The following is a 15430-nucleotide window of genomic DNA, read 5'->3' as shown; positions in this document are numbered from 1 at the left end:
AATTATAAAAACTCTAAATCTCATTTAGAGCCAATTCAAATACAATAATTCATTAATAAGTGACGCATTGAGAATGTTTAAATTATTTTCAATCGCTGTTTTTCATGGTAAGCCATTTAGATGATGTAATAACAATATGATGGCATGATTCCAGTTGACTTTTTAAAATAACTCCTGAAAAATTAATTAACTATATCTGTAATAAGTTGACTTTTAAAAATAATTCTAGATGGAATTATTTGTAAAAATATGGATCCAAGATCTTAACAGCAATCTAAACTCTTCAAAGCAGAAGCATTTTATAAACAGCATAAAAGCAGATCCAGAAAAAGGATATTCTAAACACATTCATAGAATTAGAATTTAGAATATATATATTCTAATACAATTGGTTAAAGCACAAACAGCCACACTTTATTAGTGGATAGATTAATAGGAGGCCTCTAGAGTGTGTGTGAATAAATCTGGAATACAAATGCTCATATTGCAACTGATAAACGATCAACTGAGGGATCAAAAACGATGAGTATCTAAAGAAAGGAGCTTTGAACACTGCTAAGCAAGTGCGTGAGAGACTAAAGGCCTTTTGCACCCCGGAGAGTTTACTACTTGGATTCAGTCTAAGCCGCTATGCTTTCTTCTGCATCAAGCGTTGAAAACAATTGCTGCTCGTCAAGGATCCGAATGTAGGAAAGTATTACCGGTCCACTCTGATTCTCCTTCCTCCAAATCTAAGATTTAGATTGTCATAAATGTGCCCGACCGTTACAAGCCTAGGATCGTCTGGAGGGATCTCTCTTTCCTAAAACCAATTGGAGTGAAATGGCAGAAAAGGATATGAAAATGTAGTAAAACTGAGACCAAGGACAGGAAGTGTTATGTACCTTTAAGCCTTCATAATAAGCCTTAACAGCAGCAAAATTTGAATTGATTCCACGGTTCTGGCAAAGATCCCATACGTAGTTTGCAGTGGTGTATCCACCCGTCTGTCCCAATAGGATTCAAGTTAGCCACAAGCTGAAAACCAAACTTTGTTTTTCCCAGAAAAAAAAAAACCGAAGGCAAACACACAATGGAGAACTATGTGAAGTTTCACAATTGAAAAAAATCTAACAAAAGTTTGTGAAGCGACCTAGTTAAAGTTAGGGCTAATCACAAAATATAGGGCATACCTTGTTTGTTTTGAATTAACACGTGCTTTCAGATTTTCAATCAAATAAAATTTTTTTTACCAATTCTAGTCCTTTGAAATGTTTGAATTCTATGCACTAAATTTTAATTTTGTTACAATTCAACAACATGCTTCCAACTGCCATTAGAAATTTATTTATCTAGCTTTTATTTGAGGATGAAAAATAATTTGAATATCTATTAATTTAATGAAGTAGTGCCTATTTAATCCCGTTAACAACAAAATTACAATGTTGTTTTATTGAAATAATAAATATATAAAGTTACAGTTTGCCCAAGTCTTAAATATATGCAGAAATGGAAATAAATTAAAATTTCAGAATTAATTGCTGGTAATGAAATAGAATTAAAACTTGGTGCATGAAACTGAAAATTTTCTAGTATGGTAGGTACATCACAAGAGCAGAATAATAAATACAGAGCAGTGCCAGTGGTTAAAGTCAGGTACCTTCTCTCCCGCTGCAGCAAGCAGAAGATCATTTCCCATCTTTGTGTTTAAGAAAATTCCTCTTGCATGCATTTTCTCCTATGAGAAATTGAAATTTTCATCAGATCGATAACAAAGAATTTATTGGATGGAGAAAACACAAACAAAATCCAATATTAGAAGAACTAAATACTAGAGTCTCTTGAGCAAGTTGCATCCCTCTAGGTGTGTATCCAACCATCGCTCCTTCAGCCAGAGTCTGAGCATCACAAATTCAAGGGAAAAAATAGAATTCTTGAGCAGTTGAGGCTAAAGCAAAAGCTTATCAGTCTAAAATGATCTGAATGCATAATGTGAACAAAAGAAATGACAAATAGAACAACATTTCTACTTTAACTTGTTTCCCTTCTTTTCCTTATCTTCCAAATTAGATGGATGAAGGTGTGAATATGAGGATCATGTATAGGTAACTCTTAACCATAAGATTAAGGTCGAGGAAGAAAAAATACAATACGAAAACTAGCATAATGTCCATAGGATGTATTGTTAATGTCAGAAAACATGTTACGACTGAGGTAAATTAGACAGAAAAAGTAACAAAGTGCAAGCTCAAAGATTGTTGAGTAATTTCAATAACAAGGAGTATCAAATAATGCTGCTAATGAAGGAAGCATTACAAGCCATTACAAGCTATTCTATAAAATCAATAGCACATTAATGAAGCTATAAAGTACTCTCAGAGACACTATATTTGACAATAGGATAGCTATAGATAATTCCACATTTCAAAAAAGCAAAAGTAACACATTCTTATCCAATTACTAGCCTCTAGTTAATCTGTTTAGATAATCCAACAAAGAGTACTTACAGCAATTTTTCTCAAAACAAAGGATATCCAAAAAAACCACACAACCTGAGAAACTTTTCCAAAAAGTAATGAACATGATGTCTATATAAAAACAATATAAGACTAAAAAAACCAAGGTTCAAAGTCTCAATATGCTGGAGTTTCAGACTTTGTTTAGAACAACACTGTTTCAATCCCGTGACAATTTACCAACATATGATGCTGGTAGCGAATTAGAGATCCAATGAGGAATAAAAATGAAGAGAAAAAAAGAAGAGAAGATAATTATATAACTCGTTTAAAATAATTATACAACTTATTTAAAATAACATTTCATAATACTTTCTTGTTGTACTTTCTATCAATATGATATATTTTTGACATTGTGTTGTGAGAACACAAGTTACTAAAAATAACTTTAAGTGTCAATAATTTGTTAGAATGATCCGTCTCAACCTGACATGGTACAAGATTCCAAACCTTGAATAAAATTGTAAAGGACTCAAAATTAATATACTTGAGAATAGAATATTTATTTTACAAAAAAAAGTATACAATTCAAAAACACAAGAATTCTCACAGACTCCTATCCTCCTATTACTAGCCTCTTAGTTAATCTCTATTAAGATAGTCCAACAAAAAAATACTTAGAAGTATATCTTCGCAAAACATAGATATCAAAAACCTTTCCAAAGAGTAATAGAACATGATATAAGCTAATTATAACATATTATTTGAACATACCATGGCACAGAAAAGTACCATAAATTGGTCAGATTGAAAGAATTTGGGGAAGGTATTAATCTCGCAGAAATAAGTCAGGACAAGAAAAATCTAGAAGAGCCTATTATTTTTAAAATCTATGGGATTCCAAGCCTGAACTGTTTGATTTTCCATTTTCATCTTTCATTTTACTTTTTATAATCTCAAGCATTTTATACCTTGCACTTCTTCCATCAATGGCACAGAAATCACAAGAATGCGATAGAGAAGAATGATACTGCATAAATTTGAAATGCTAATAAAATGAACATAGGAATAAATGAGAATATACCAAGTGGAAGAAAACATCATATTTCGTACTCACTGTAAGACCAATTTTTTTTCAAGTAACTCACCGCACATAATTCAGCAAGTGGAGGTCTTGACCTTGTATAATCTTCAAAGATCTTAACACCAGAATCAATATCCTCACAATTGAAGTAGCACCTACACCCATGACAATGTACCAAGACTTGAAATAGCCAAGATTTGCATGTTAATCAAGTACTACACGTCTGGCATAGATTAGACAGAAAGCAAATATTAAATAACAGGATGTTTTAAACGTGACTACGACAGGAAAATGCATTACAATAAAAAACTGATAAATGGAGTTCAGCATTAGATCACCGCGAGAATATACACAACAAGATTATATCATTAAATCACAAAAAATAAACAATTTCACTTGGTTAATCCTTGAGCATCCACATTTTTCAGATTGCTATTTACTAATGAATTTTCTCTGGAGATGATGATCCAATAGGTCAGCTTAGCATAGATAGACTCATCAGATAAAGAAATCTATCTTTTATAAAATTTTAATTTGATTATGCCTTCACAAAGATATACAGAATACATACAGAAAGAAAAAAAGGTCAAGCAGAAAATACATACTAGGAAACATAGAGTCTCCAATATACAATACACTACTAACCATGAGATGTTAAAAGATGAAGTTTCTGAAAAAAAATTTTCTCAATGTCACCAAAGGCCATTAGACCTTTAATGATAAAAAAGAGCACAAAAGTGCACCACAAAGTAATGTCATGCAGCTGCAAGCTTAGAAAGCAGAAATCTAAAGCCTGCCAACCTAAGACATAAAAGTGAATACTTCATGTTGTCACATGTTTGTTCCTGAAGCAGTTTGACACAAATTCAGTATAACAATTTAAAAAAAAAAAATGTAATGATGACTGCATCTTATGCATCATCTTAACAAGTCTCAGCAGCATAAGATTTAAGCATTGAGGAGAATTAATAAATAGATAGTCTTGTTGAGTTGTCTCCAACTCCATAAAAGCAAAAAATCAGTGAAGGATACAATCATATGTTATGTAGATAGTACTTACCTCATTGCATGCATAGCAATGAAAGCATCAAATGAATAACCATCTTGTTTGATCATATCAAGAATTGTTTCCAGAGTCTACCGAAGAACATAGAAAATAGGAAATAATAAACAACTGCATATAGCAACAAAATAATAAAAAAACAATTTTCCAGTAGAATTTAAAATATACTTCTTTGCTTTTCAACTCTGCACAAGCATGCACAGCCACATGATACACTGTTAAATTCCTGTTTATAAACGCCCTTCTGTGCACAAATTCTGCAGTAGGAATATTGTACAACTCCTCTTCTGACACGTTCATCATCACGTTCTCACCACTGTCAGTTGATGTTTCAACAGAAGACCATCCTTTTGATTGCTTAACAAGCTCAATAATCTTAACAAAACAAACTTTTACAAATTATAATATGTTTTGATGTAAACAGAAGTAAAAGGAAAGACAAATTACATACCTTTGTAGTTGTTTCTTCAGTAGTTGGTTGCTTATTCTTATATGCACTTATAAGTCCAGCATAACAGAACTTATTTAACCCAAGACCAGCAGCAGTCATATCACGAACAATGGCATAACTGAAGAAAGACTCAATTGATTATAACAATATCTTCATCTCTCATCCAAAGTTAGGTCAAAAGTAAAATAAAAGCTTAGAAAATATCTCTGCGTATCAATAAAAATTAAAAAGAGATTCTTAATAAGCTGCCTCAGAAATGACAAATGCAAAATAAGGTCATATTCATATGGCCACAATATCTGACAATGCAATTTGACTAAAAAAATATGACAGCAAAAAGAAACCTGTTATATGAAACATACACTACTATGTGTTGGTGCAATCAGGCTATAGGGTTTTGAGGCTTGACAATATACCAATGTTGACCAGATTTAACGAATGGTTAGAAAAGACGAACCAAGGACCAAAACGAGAAAAAAGACAGATAGATATTCAACCCGACTCACACTGGTCCTACACTATGTTTCTTAAATGAGTAACTGCAGCAAAATTATTCGATACATTCCTGGTATTCACACTCAAACTATATGGGGAATGACATTAAATATACCATACTCATTCACCAACTGAGAACCAAATAGACATATCAAAGACAACCAGATTCTAATATACTGTGGAAATGTTTGCTTTATTTTTAGATGGCAAATGAATAACTAAAAGTAATGTATGTTATAAATAGGAAATTTTCATATCATAATTTTTGTAGAAAAGGAAAAATACTCTACAATGCAACATCTAGCATATATTAAACAACTCAAATAGATAACTTGTACATGCTTTTTGGAAAGTTAAGATTACTTTCGAACAATTAGAAAGAATCAGAATATCAACTGAAGTAAATTGCCAACAGTTAACACTGATAAATTAATTGTATTGACAATGATACTAATGCCATTGTCATTTGCCAACAACTCAAATAGATAACTTGTACATGCTTTTTGGAAAGTTAAGATTCCTTTTGAACAATTAGAAAGAATCAGAATATCAACTGAAGTAAATTGCCAACAGTTAACACTGATAAATTAATTGTATTGACAATGATACTAATGCCACTGTCATTTGCCCACCATCCAATAATAATATCTATTAATCATGACTACTAATAGTTAAAATATCAAAAAATAACCAAAATTTCATTGATATACAGCTTGTCTTATATTCAATTACATGTATGTTAAATGCCAATTGAAATGTATGCTAATGATTGTTATTCAATGTTAATTAAAATGGCATAGTTGGAAAACTATGTACTTTGTAGGAAACAGCACCTTAAAAATCATACCAATAAAGGAGACAAAAATTGATTGATTCTTTCTTTCATATTCTGAGTGTTATAATGTGTGAGCAAGCATAAAGTTATTGCAAAATGATGAAGAAATGTTAAGATAAAATTTTAACAGACTTTACTGGAATTTTTTTAGTATGATGGTAAATGATTCCACATTTGCTCTCTAAAATCAAAACAATCAGACTATTTTCTAAAGAATACCCAATATTGTCGTCCTTTGGATGAGATAGTAAGAGCACTCTATGAGGTAGTGAGGTGTATCACTCATGGTTGGAACAAGGTCAAGGATCAACAGTGACCAGTGGAGGTAACAAGAAAGAAAAAAGGACAGTCCGCTGCACGAAGCTCCCGCCAATGCAGAGTCTTGGGGAATGGTCTATTGTATACAGCATTATCTTGTTTTGCAAGAGGTTGTTTCCGCGACTCAAACTCGTAACCTCTAAGTCACACGGCAACAACCCTACCCGTGGAGGTAACAAGAAAAGGAGTAATATTAATTGTCTACTTTGGTAAAAGTGGATCATCAGGATTGTTTACTTATCATTGTTTTGGCATCAGAGTGAATGCAGAAATGTGTATAAACTATATACATCAAATATACCCTTACCAAAAGTCTATAATTCGTTTATTCTCCCTTTACTATCATGATCAAGCATGTGAATGTGTATCTAGATGCATGATGAAAATGTACTGATGTCAAGAGCATCATATTGCTAGATCCCAAAGAAGGAACTAAACTAATATTGAGTCTCTACCATAATATTTAATCCATCACCTTTACAAGCATTTAACGTCCACAAAAAACATTCAAATCAAGTGTCAGTCCACATGTGTGGTGTTTAGACCAATCAAGTTTGCTTCACCCTTCCACATGTATATACAGGTAGAAATTAAAAAAAAAAATACCTAACAATTTAATCTTTTGGATAAGTTATTTTGAGCTTTTGGATAAGTTATCCCCTTAAAATTAACTACCACTAAAAATGATAGACAAACAAGGTAGTTATATCACTGTCCAATAATGTGAATAAAAGTAACTTCATGCATAACTGCAACAAATCTAAACAATAACACGAGTGGAACCATAGAAGCATATGTATTTCAAGAATCAACATACACTTGATCTGTACGGCCTGTTGTTGCAAGGGCATTAAGGAGACATATGTAGGTTTCACCTTTCAACTTGACTCCATGCCTCTTCATTTCTTCCAAAAGCTTTGGAAAAGACAAATAGAAAATAACTCAGTTATTTAAAGTACAAAAATGTGCTTAGGTAACAAGTAATCAACTAGTGAAGCACAAATATTGATAACTTGCAAAATCTTTCTGAGACTAAAATCAAGATATCTCGAGTAAGATGGGAAAAGGAATCAGCATTGCAAATAAAGAAAAGATCACCTTGATGGCTGCATCAGAATTCTTACATTTCCCACAAGTTGATATCAAAAAGTGGTACAGATTAACCTGAAAGTTCAAAAATTAATGCTTCAACTCAGTTATATCGAAAGGTTACCATCCCTTGTTACAGGTACAAACATTAGGCACTTAGTATGTATTTGCAAATCCACACATATCACCACAAACAACTTTGAGAAGCCAATAAATTTTGAAAGTAAGAGAACTAACATCAGGGGGTAAACCCATAGCTTTCATCTCATCGCGGAAGAAGAAAGCATCCTGAAGCCGGTTCCCCTTCATGGTCCCGACAATGAGAGCGTGGAAAGTGTCCCGCATTGGCTGGACTCCGTCCAGCATCATGTCTTCATACACATCCCTCAACAAGAATCCTCTGGAACACAATAAATATCAAATAACACAAAAACTGATCGTGACAGTGAAGGGACGCATCGGAACTTACCTTCGCTGGCCGATCAGGGACCCGATGACGGTGTTGTACTCGGATATGTTATTAGCATAGTTTCTCTTCGCGTACTCAGCCGTCTCCACAGAAAAGGGACGGCATTTGGTCAGAAGAAACAGGAAGTGGCCACGACTAGCTATTTGTATGAAGAAAATTGGAAAAAAAAAAGAAAAATTACAACTTCAACATGAGATGCAAGGAGAGAGGATCGTGGAAACATCGAAAAAAAATGAATCAATCTGAGCAGGAGTGGATTCAATCGCTTACATGCAAAATTCTTCAAAATGTTCATCGCAAATCGGAAGGAGAAAGACCTGCGCCACTCCCAACCGCTGCTTCACTGGGCCGTATTTCAAGTTCGAAACGTTAGGGTTTTAGAGAGGCCTAATCTCGTCTACTGCACGGAATCGTATGTCTTTCCTAACATTTTTGTGAAAACAACCCCGGAAGTCTTGTTAATGTACATTTCATCTTCATTGGGGAAATTAGTTTTCTTTCTAACAAAAAAAAAGTGGGACTAAAATGTTCACATAAATGACAAAATATAATTTAGTTTTTATCCCATCAAATAAGTTTGGATACAAGTGTCAATTAAAAAAAAATTAATTCAGGAATGGGGTGCGATAGTCAAAGACATATATTTCGTAAGCAACCAAAGTTTATCTGTGACTATTGAACTATTAGTAAAATTGAGACGTTATATTAGGAGTCACCGTACTTTTGAATTTACTTGATGAATGAAATATGAGATCGGACTATCTATCTCATGATTAGTAGGATTGTAAAATTTAATATCGTACACCTTATGTCACACACCTCGTGAATCTCTAATGCATTTTCTTTTGTAAGACTTAATATTATATCGTAATCCCTAAATCTAAAGTTAAAATCCTAAATGACTAAACCCTAAATTTAAAAAAAAAAAATTATCTTACATACTAAGCAGCATAACAATATCGTATACAAGGAATGTTATGCTGCACAAACGCACGGTGGGCAACATAACAATAGCACATGTTGTGTATATAAATATAAGAGTTTGATATCTTACACATCCACGTTGGACAACCAACATGAGCGCCTCGCCTCTCACACGGGAGGTGCCTCTGCACATGAGGGTTATCCACGTTGGTCGTCCAAGGTGCGTGTCTATATATATATAGAGAGAGAGCACGCACGGGCTACGGGCTTATTTTTTTCATGATTTTTTTTTTCAGTTTGTACTTTATAGGATGAATTCCAGAAAAAACGAACTGTTTACAACCACTAAAAGTCGATCATGAAAAATATTCTGAATCCATCAGTCATAGCACATGAACAACCAGTATTACTTTAGCCGTATATTACGTACAACTTATGAAAAGATAAGTGCTAGTTTTCCATGGTAAAATGTAAAATACAGTAGAACTTTTGGTCCCCTGAAAAAGAGATTTGTCGACTGATAACAATAGGTATGGCATCTTCAATCCATTGAGAATGTCAAGATCCACGGATCATTCTGGTTTTCTAAGCAGCGCTTTGGTTCATATAAAGAGGCTGTTTGATCGAATGGGTTGACAACGAGTTTTCCCCAGCAATCCAGTCACAATTTGGATTGTACACATACCAACACTTAGAAATGATAGCATTAACATCACTCAGCTAAGTTTACAGGAGGATCTAAGCTGCCAACAAGAATTGCCAGATCGATGTCCTTGTCCTCAAATTTTTTGATGAAAGGATGACTCTGAAAATTCAGTTAGAATCTATCAATTTCTCGAACATTACAGCGAACAAAAAAGAATTACCGAACCACTGACCAGGAGCTCCAAGGATGACAGGCGTTGCTTAGGGTCTTTCTGTATGCTGCAAACAATTCGACGGTAAGGCTAATCAATTAGTTTCAACTTGCAAATGAAGAGAACATACCAAAGTAGGAAGTTTTGACTGTAATACATATGCACAGAGTCACCAAAGCTTTTAGGGACTTGTGAGAATATACATCATGCTTAGTCAGTAGATTTTGGCAGCTTTTGTGAGAAAATTGTCAGAAATCTTGGATAAACATGAGAATAGTATCTCCTCAAACCATGATAATGTGATTCTTGTTAGAATTAATGTCAATGTGGATATGCTAGAGTTAACGTTTAGTCCTACATTTAGTATTTGACCTTTAGTTATTATGTGGTTCGAGTTGGATTGGCATTCTTGGTTTCAGTAACTATTCAATATCGAACAGCAGAAGCATCAGTGTTAAAAGTAGTCTCAGTAAGGCTCTATTTTCCATATATAGAATCTGAACACCATCTTGCAAAAAGCCAAACTCAGTCATAGATTACGAATTATATAACTAAAGATTAGCTCACAACATAAGAATGGATGGCACAAAGATTCAGTAAAATCAGATGGCCTCAACTTAGATTAACACAAACTATAGAGTGACGATCTTGCGCAATGAATGGAAAAGATGACTTGAATCTATATAGAGCCTTTATATAAGATTCAAGGCCAAGGCATTTTAATATGATACCATGGAGGAACTAGAATTCATAGAGGATGATATATAATGATTAAAATGACATGAGAAATATATTAGTTTTTTTTTATTTAATCCTTTTTAGAGAATTCATCAAGTCATGAAAATATAGTACTACATCATTGACAGTAGAATCAAATTCTATTTGATATATAACATCTAGGAAAATACAAATGAAAATGCATAAGAAAAAACTATATGGTGCTACGTTGTGCAAGATAAGAGCGAAGACTTATTGTCTGATGAATGATCAAGATAATTAAAAATAAATACATGGGAGTTTAGGGCATACCAAGCTGATATGAACGAACAGAACTCTGGGGAGAACTGATCTGAGGGAGCAGAAGGTGGTGGTTGATCCACAATAGCCTCTAGAAGTTCATAAAAACTCAAATATCCTTCTGTCTCTGTTGATGTGTAAGGAAAATGGCCAGTTGCAGACTCAAGGATTACCAAGCCCAAACTCCAGATGTCACTTTTGTAGTCATATGAGGTTCCACTAATTCGTTCAGGCTAAGGATACAAGTAATTTATTATGACAATCAAGCTATGAGAACATATTACATGCTGTTAGAAAGTTCCCTCAGAAATCAAAAAGTATCATACCAATGCAACAATGACTTATGGGGTAGAAGTTCACATACCGCCATATAGTTATAGGTGCCAACAAATGTATCACGCTGACCCATGGAATTGAGAAGCACTGCACTTACTCCAAAATCTGTGATCTTCACCTCACCTTTATGGTTGACTAACAAGTTTGATGGCTTTATATCCCTATGAATTACATGTCGCTCATGATGCAGATATACTAAACCCTTCAGAACCTATGCTTACATGAGAATAATATCATCGATCAAAGAACAGTACAGCCTTTCCAGCTTTCATATCCAACAATGTATTAGATACTTGCCTGCTTACAGACAACTGCTAGATATGGCTCAAGAATTGTTTTGACTTGCTTAATTACATCTGCAAGTGACCCACGGTCCATGTACTCAAGTACTAGAGAAATAACACCATTGTGGTAGAAAGAATGGTAACAAACAACAACGTGAGGGCACTGAGAGGCCTTATTTATCTTAAGTTCTTGCACAATTTGTTTACGAACTGTTTCCTGAATGCACATCTGAATACCCTGAAAATAATCAATGAGGTAGAGTTGGGTCACTCTGTTTAAGAAAAACAAATTCTTTCACCACTTTCTTTAATCTAAAAATTGGTTTACTTGGATGTAAAGAGAGGAGAAGAAGGGAGAGAGGAGTAACAAAATTCCACATGGATCGTGAATCCCTTATTTAAATTAATTTTCCTTTCCATCCACTTCCCTCACCTAACTGTCCGTTCAAGTAAACCCCACCTAGGCAACATGGCATTTGCCACTCAATGAGTAAAGATATATGCAAGATACAAATAGAAAAAAGAAAAATAAGTACCATAAATCTAAGCAGGTTTTTATCCTTCACTATATGGCTTAGCTTGTTTGACTAACTAAACTTACAGTCTCAATGTATAATAAAGAAGTAATATATGGGGAAACTAATCAAGTTTTAATTTAAAAAAAAACAACTTTTTTAATATGAATATGTGAGCAACAAACAAAGAATATGAACATTGAGTTGAAACATAATATTAATATGAAGCCTATTGTCCCCTAATGTAAAAAATATAAAAGATTGCATCGAAGTTAATCAAGAGAATAAGAAAAAGTAAATGGCATTTGATAGATCAAGCATGGAGAGACTAAAAAATGGATACAATCTTTATGTCAGCCTTTCACCAGAACCTATGTTAATTTGTTGCTAGAGGAAACTATCTTTGCAGACAATAATCTCACCTTCTTCTGGTAAGTTCGAAAATATAGAAAATGCAAACTCATATATACAAGTTGGTAGGATGAGATTGTGTGCCTTATCACAATCCAATTTACATGTTGTAAGTTGGTGACTGGTAGTGCTTTCTAAAACAGTTATGTTACAAAATTTTGACTGTTTATATTGAACTAAATTTTCTATTTTCCATAAACAACTCTTTGAGTTTTACTTACTTTATATATAACATACATGCTTGAAACAATTGGATGCATAGATGAAGTTAAGACGGTATTTCGATCATAAATGTCCACAGAAAATATACCTTTAGAGCATAAAATGTTCCAAGCCATTTATGGCGCACCAGTTGAACAATTCCTCCACTTCCCTTCCCTATGACTTTAATGGTCTCAAGATCTTCCCTAGAGAACTCTACATCTTCCACATCTGGTGGCTGCATATTGTCATGCCAAAATTTCAAATTTATAGAGAAGATTTGAGAAGTTATCCAATTGAACATGAATGAGCAATCAAATCATGTAAATATTAAATTAACATACTGTCTTTAAGAAAGACCAAGAAGATGTTTTTCATAAAATAATAAGAATACAAATGAATTGCTATATTAGTGACTGAGAAATATAATAAAAAAATGCAGTAAAATTAAAATTCTTGTACATGATTGACTAAAGAGAAATGCAAAACTTTTAATATCTATGTAACTAGCAATGTTAAAAAAAAAAAAAAAGGTAACCCGTGCACGAAGCTCCCACCAATGTAGAGTCCTAGAGAAGGATCAGACCATATTGGGTCAATTGTAAGCAACCTTACCTTGCATTTTGCAAGAGACTGCTTCCGTGACTCGAACCAGTGACCTTAAGGTCACATGGCAACTTTACAATTGCGCCATGGCTCCCCTTCAAATACAGGCCGGATCCTCTGGACCACTTTTGTGATCCAGAGGATGCTCCCTTATCATGTATTGGTGGGGATGCATGGTCCCCATATGTAAAATAGGTGGGGACCATATATCCCCACTAATGCATGGTAAGGGAGCATCCTCTGGACCGCAAAAAGCGGTAGGATCTCCTCTCCTTCAAATAAATAACGACGTTAATGACAAAATGTATGTACAATGTAGAGTCTGCTGTTTATGCTTTCCATCCAATTAAAAACGGGATATTATTCTTTAGTTGAATCTGTTACACTTACATAGTTCCTTTCCTAATATGATGCATTTAGAGACATTTAAATATTTTCTCAGTTTCACAAAACAAGATAAAATTTATTTAAATATAGATAATGATATAATAGGAGATAGAGCTCAATGGCGTAAAAGGATTCATACAGCCGACCCCACCTAGTGGGAAAAGGCTTGGTTGTTGTTGTTGTTGTTGTTGTTTCACAAAACAAAAAGCTCAATTCTAACTGAACATACAGAAATATGTTTCTTCTAGTGAACCAGAAGGAGATTCATAGCGCATGTACAATTGCATACTTCAAATATGCATCCCATTAATTTCAGACTTGGGATTGGCGTCACTTCAGCCATTTCAGACATGAACGTAAGTACAAACAATTAAAAAGAACAAGTAATCAGTGTGCAATGTGGATATGAAGAAATCTATTCAAACGTTGATTTTAGAACATTAGCAAATAAAACTTTATTTCTCAAATCTCCATGCATGAATCACTTTCTGGTCAAGGAACTAAAGTAGAACATAAAATGGCCACTTCCCCTTTTACAATTCTTAGCATGTGCAATTTCTGTAATATTAATTCAATTTATTAAATCATCCCAAAATTATCATCAACGGACTAGAAGAGTATCAACCTCTAGCATTCTACTCATTTCTTGCTTCGTCAAAACTCATCCAGAAATACTTAAGTTTACCTGACTAGTTTGAGTTTCATCAGAGATCAACCGCAGTCCCCTCTGATTCAACCGCAAATCCCCATCCGTGAACGTGCCACTCGCCGTCCTGCAATTCACGAAACCCTGAATTTACTCAAAATCCGACCAAAAACACAGTAAAGAAACTTCCATTTTCCAAAAATCAAAACCAGCAGCATTCTACAAAACCCCATCAGAAAAGTAAACAGAAATCGAATCCAGCAACGGGGATTTCGGCAAGAGGCGATTCAAACAAAGAAACCACCAAATCAAGAACAAAATCCCTCGAGAATTAACAGAGGAAGTAGCGGAACAAGTATGTTACAGGAATTTGTCGACGGGGGCTTCCTGGGGGGTAACATCGAGCTTCAGCTGCTTCAATTGCTTGGCGCCCCTCATGATCTAGGGTTTATAGTCTTCCGATCCCCGAATTGCTAGGGCTTTCGTGGATGGAAGAGAGCAGTGCAGGGAGATGAAAATCCAATTTAAAGAGGAAATCAAGACTTGAAAATTGCTGCCAGCAGTAAAAAAAAATTACTGTCAAAATAATTTCATTTTGAAGAGTCAAAAGAAGACGACGGGGAAGACTGGGAGTGGAGAAGACTTCATCGTGTGTCGTTTGTCATAATTAATGATTTCGAGACCACGGAAGCGGCCAACGGAACGGTACGATCAAAACTTACAACGACAACCCCAAATTTAGTAAAATAACAATGACAGCCCTGCAAAGTTTAAAGGGCGGCAGTTTTAAGTGTTAAAGTCTAATAAAACATGTTGGACTTAAAAAAAACAAAAAAGGTCTAAATTGGATATTTGGAAACTTAAATGAGCCAAGCTACTTGGGAATTATTCGAATCTCGATTCGATAAAAGCTCATTTGAGTTTATTTAATGATGCTCGTTAAGAATTAAGATAAATAAATCAAGCTCAAGCTTCACAATATTCGGCTTGTTAACTCGTGAACATAT

At 34.1% G+C, this 15430-nt stretch overlaps 2 protein-coding genes across 4 annotated transcripts; both read right to left on the bottom strand.

Moving 5' to 3' along the window:
• Positions 1–334: 334 nt before the first annotated feature.
• Positions 335–8635, bottom strand: LOC121983844 (pentatricopeptide repeat-containing protein At4g35850, mitochondrial-like). Of its 3 annotated transcripts, none has more exons than XM_042536494.1 (13): positions 8510–8635; positions 8240–8378; positions 8008–8170; positions 7780–7845; positions 7499–7596; positions 5034–5151; positions 4751–4957; positions 4580–4656; positions 3584–3674; positions 1812–1877; positions 1640–1717; positions 885–986; positions 335–802 (listed from the first exon to the last, which is right to left on the bottom strand). In XM_042536494.1, exons 1-13 carry the CDS (start codon positions 8532–8534, stop codon positions 698–700), a joined length of 1335 nt encoding a protein of 444 aa, XP_042392428.1. In that variant the 5' UTR covers positions 8535–8635; the 3' UTR covers positions 335–697. The 3 variants fall into 3 exon arrangements, with proteins under 3 accessions (XP_042392428.1, XP_042392429.1, XP_042392430.1); XM_042536495.1 differs by having other exon boundaries at positions 8240–8374; positions 8510–8632; XM_042536496.1 differs by having other exon boundaries at positions 8240–8322; positions 8510–8627.
• An 863-nt stretch (positions 8636–9498) lies between these two features.
• LOC121983843 (mitogen-activated protein kinase kinase 1-like) lies at positions 9499–14948 on the bottom strand. The gene is made up of 8 exons (XM_042536493.1): positions 14788–14948; positions 14463–14550; positions 12894–13022; positions 11671–11895; positions 11402–11584; positions 11050–11270; positions 10042–10087; positions 9499–9968 (listed from the first exon to the last, which is right to left on the bottom strand). Exons 1-8 carry the CDS (start codon positions 14859–14861, stop codon positions 9876–9878), a joined length of 1059 nt encoding a protein of 352 aa, XP_042392427.1. The 5' UTR covers positions 14862–14948; the 3' UTR covers positions 9499–9875.
• Between the last annotated feature and the right edge of the window lie 482 nt (positions 14949–15430).

The sequence above is a fragment of the Zingiber officinale genome, chromosome 5B (assembly GCF_018446385.1).
Source record: "Zingiber officinale cultivar Zhangliang chromosome 5B, Zo_v1.1, whole genome shotgun sequence".
Taxonomy (NCBI): Eukaryota; Viridiplantae; Streptophyta; class Magnoliopsida; order Zingiberales; family Zingiberaceae; genus Zingiber; species Zingiber officinale.
Note: the sequence above shows the minus strand (reverse complement) of the source record. Positions and strands in the feature narration are given on the sequence as shown.

Bases quoted from the DNA above. Each gene is read 5' to 3' on its own strand.
- LOC121983843 (XM_042536493.1), bottom strand. From the start codon at position 14,861: ATGAGGGGCGCCAAGCAATTGAAGCAGCTGAAGCTCGATGTTACCCCC. The intron at 11,585-11,670 runs GCAAGTATCTAA...ATGTAAGCATAG, and splicing joins TAGCAGTTGTCTGTAAGCAG to GTTCTGAAGGGTTTAGTATA. The intron at 10,088-11,049 runs GTATGCCCTAAA...AATTGTTTGCAG, and splicing joins TGTTCGTTCATATCAGCTTG to CATACAGAAAGACCCTAAGC.
- LOC121983844 (XM_042536494.1), bottom strand. From the start codon at position 8,534: ATGAACATTTTGAAGAATTTTGCAT. The intron at 8,379-8,509 runs GTAAGCGATTGA...TCATACAAATAG, and splicing joins CATTTTGAAGAATTTTGCAT to CTAGTCGTGGCCACTTCCTG. The intron at 987-1,639 runs GTACCTGACTTT...CTATTGGGACAG, and splicing joins TTGCTGCAGCGGGAGAGAAG to ACGGGTGGATACACCACTGC.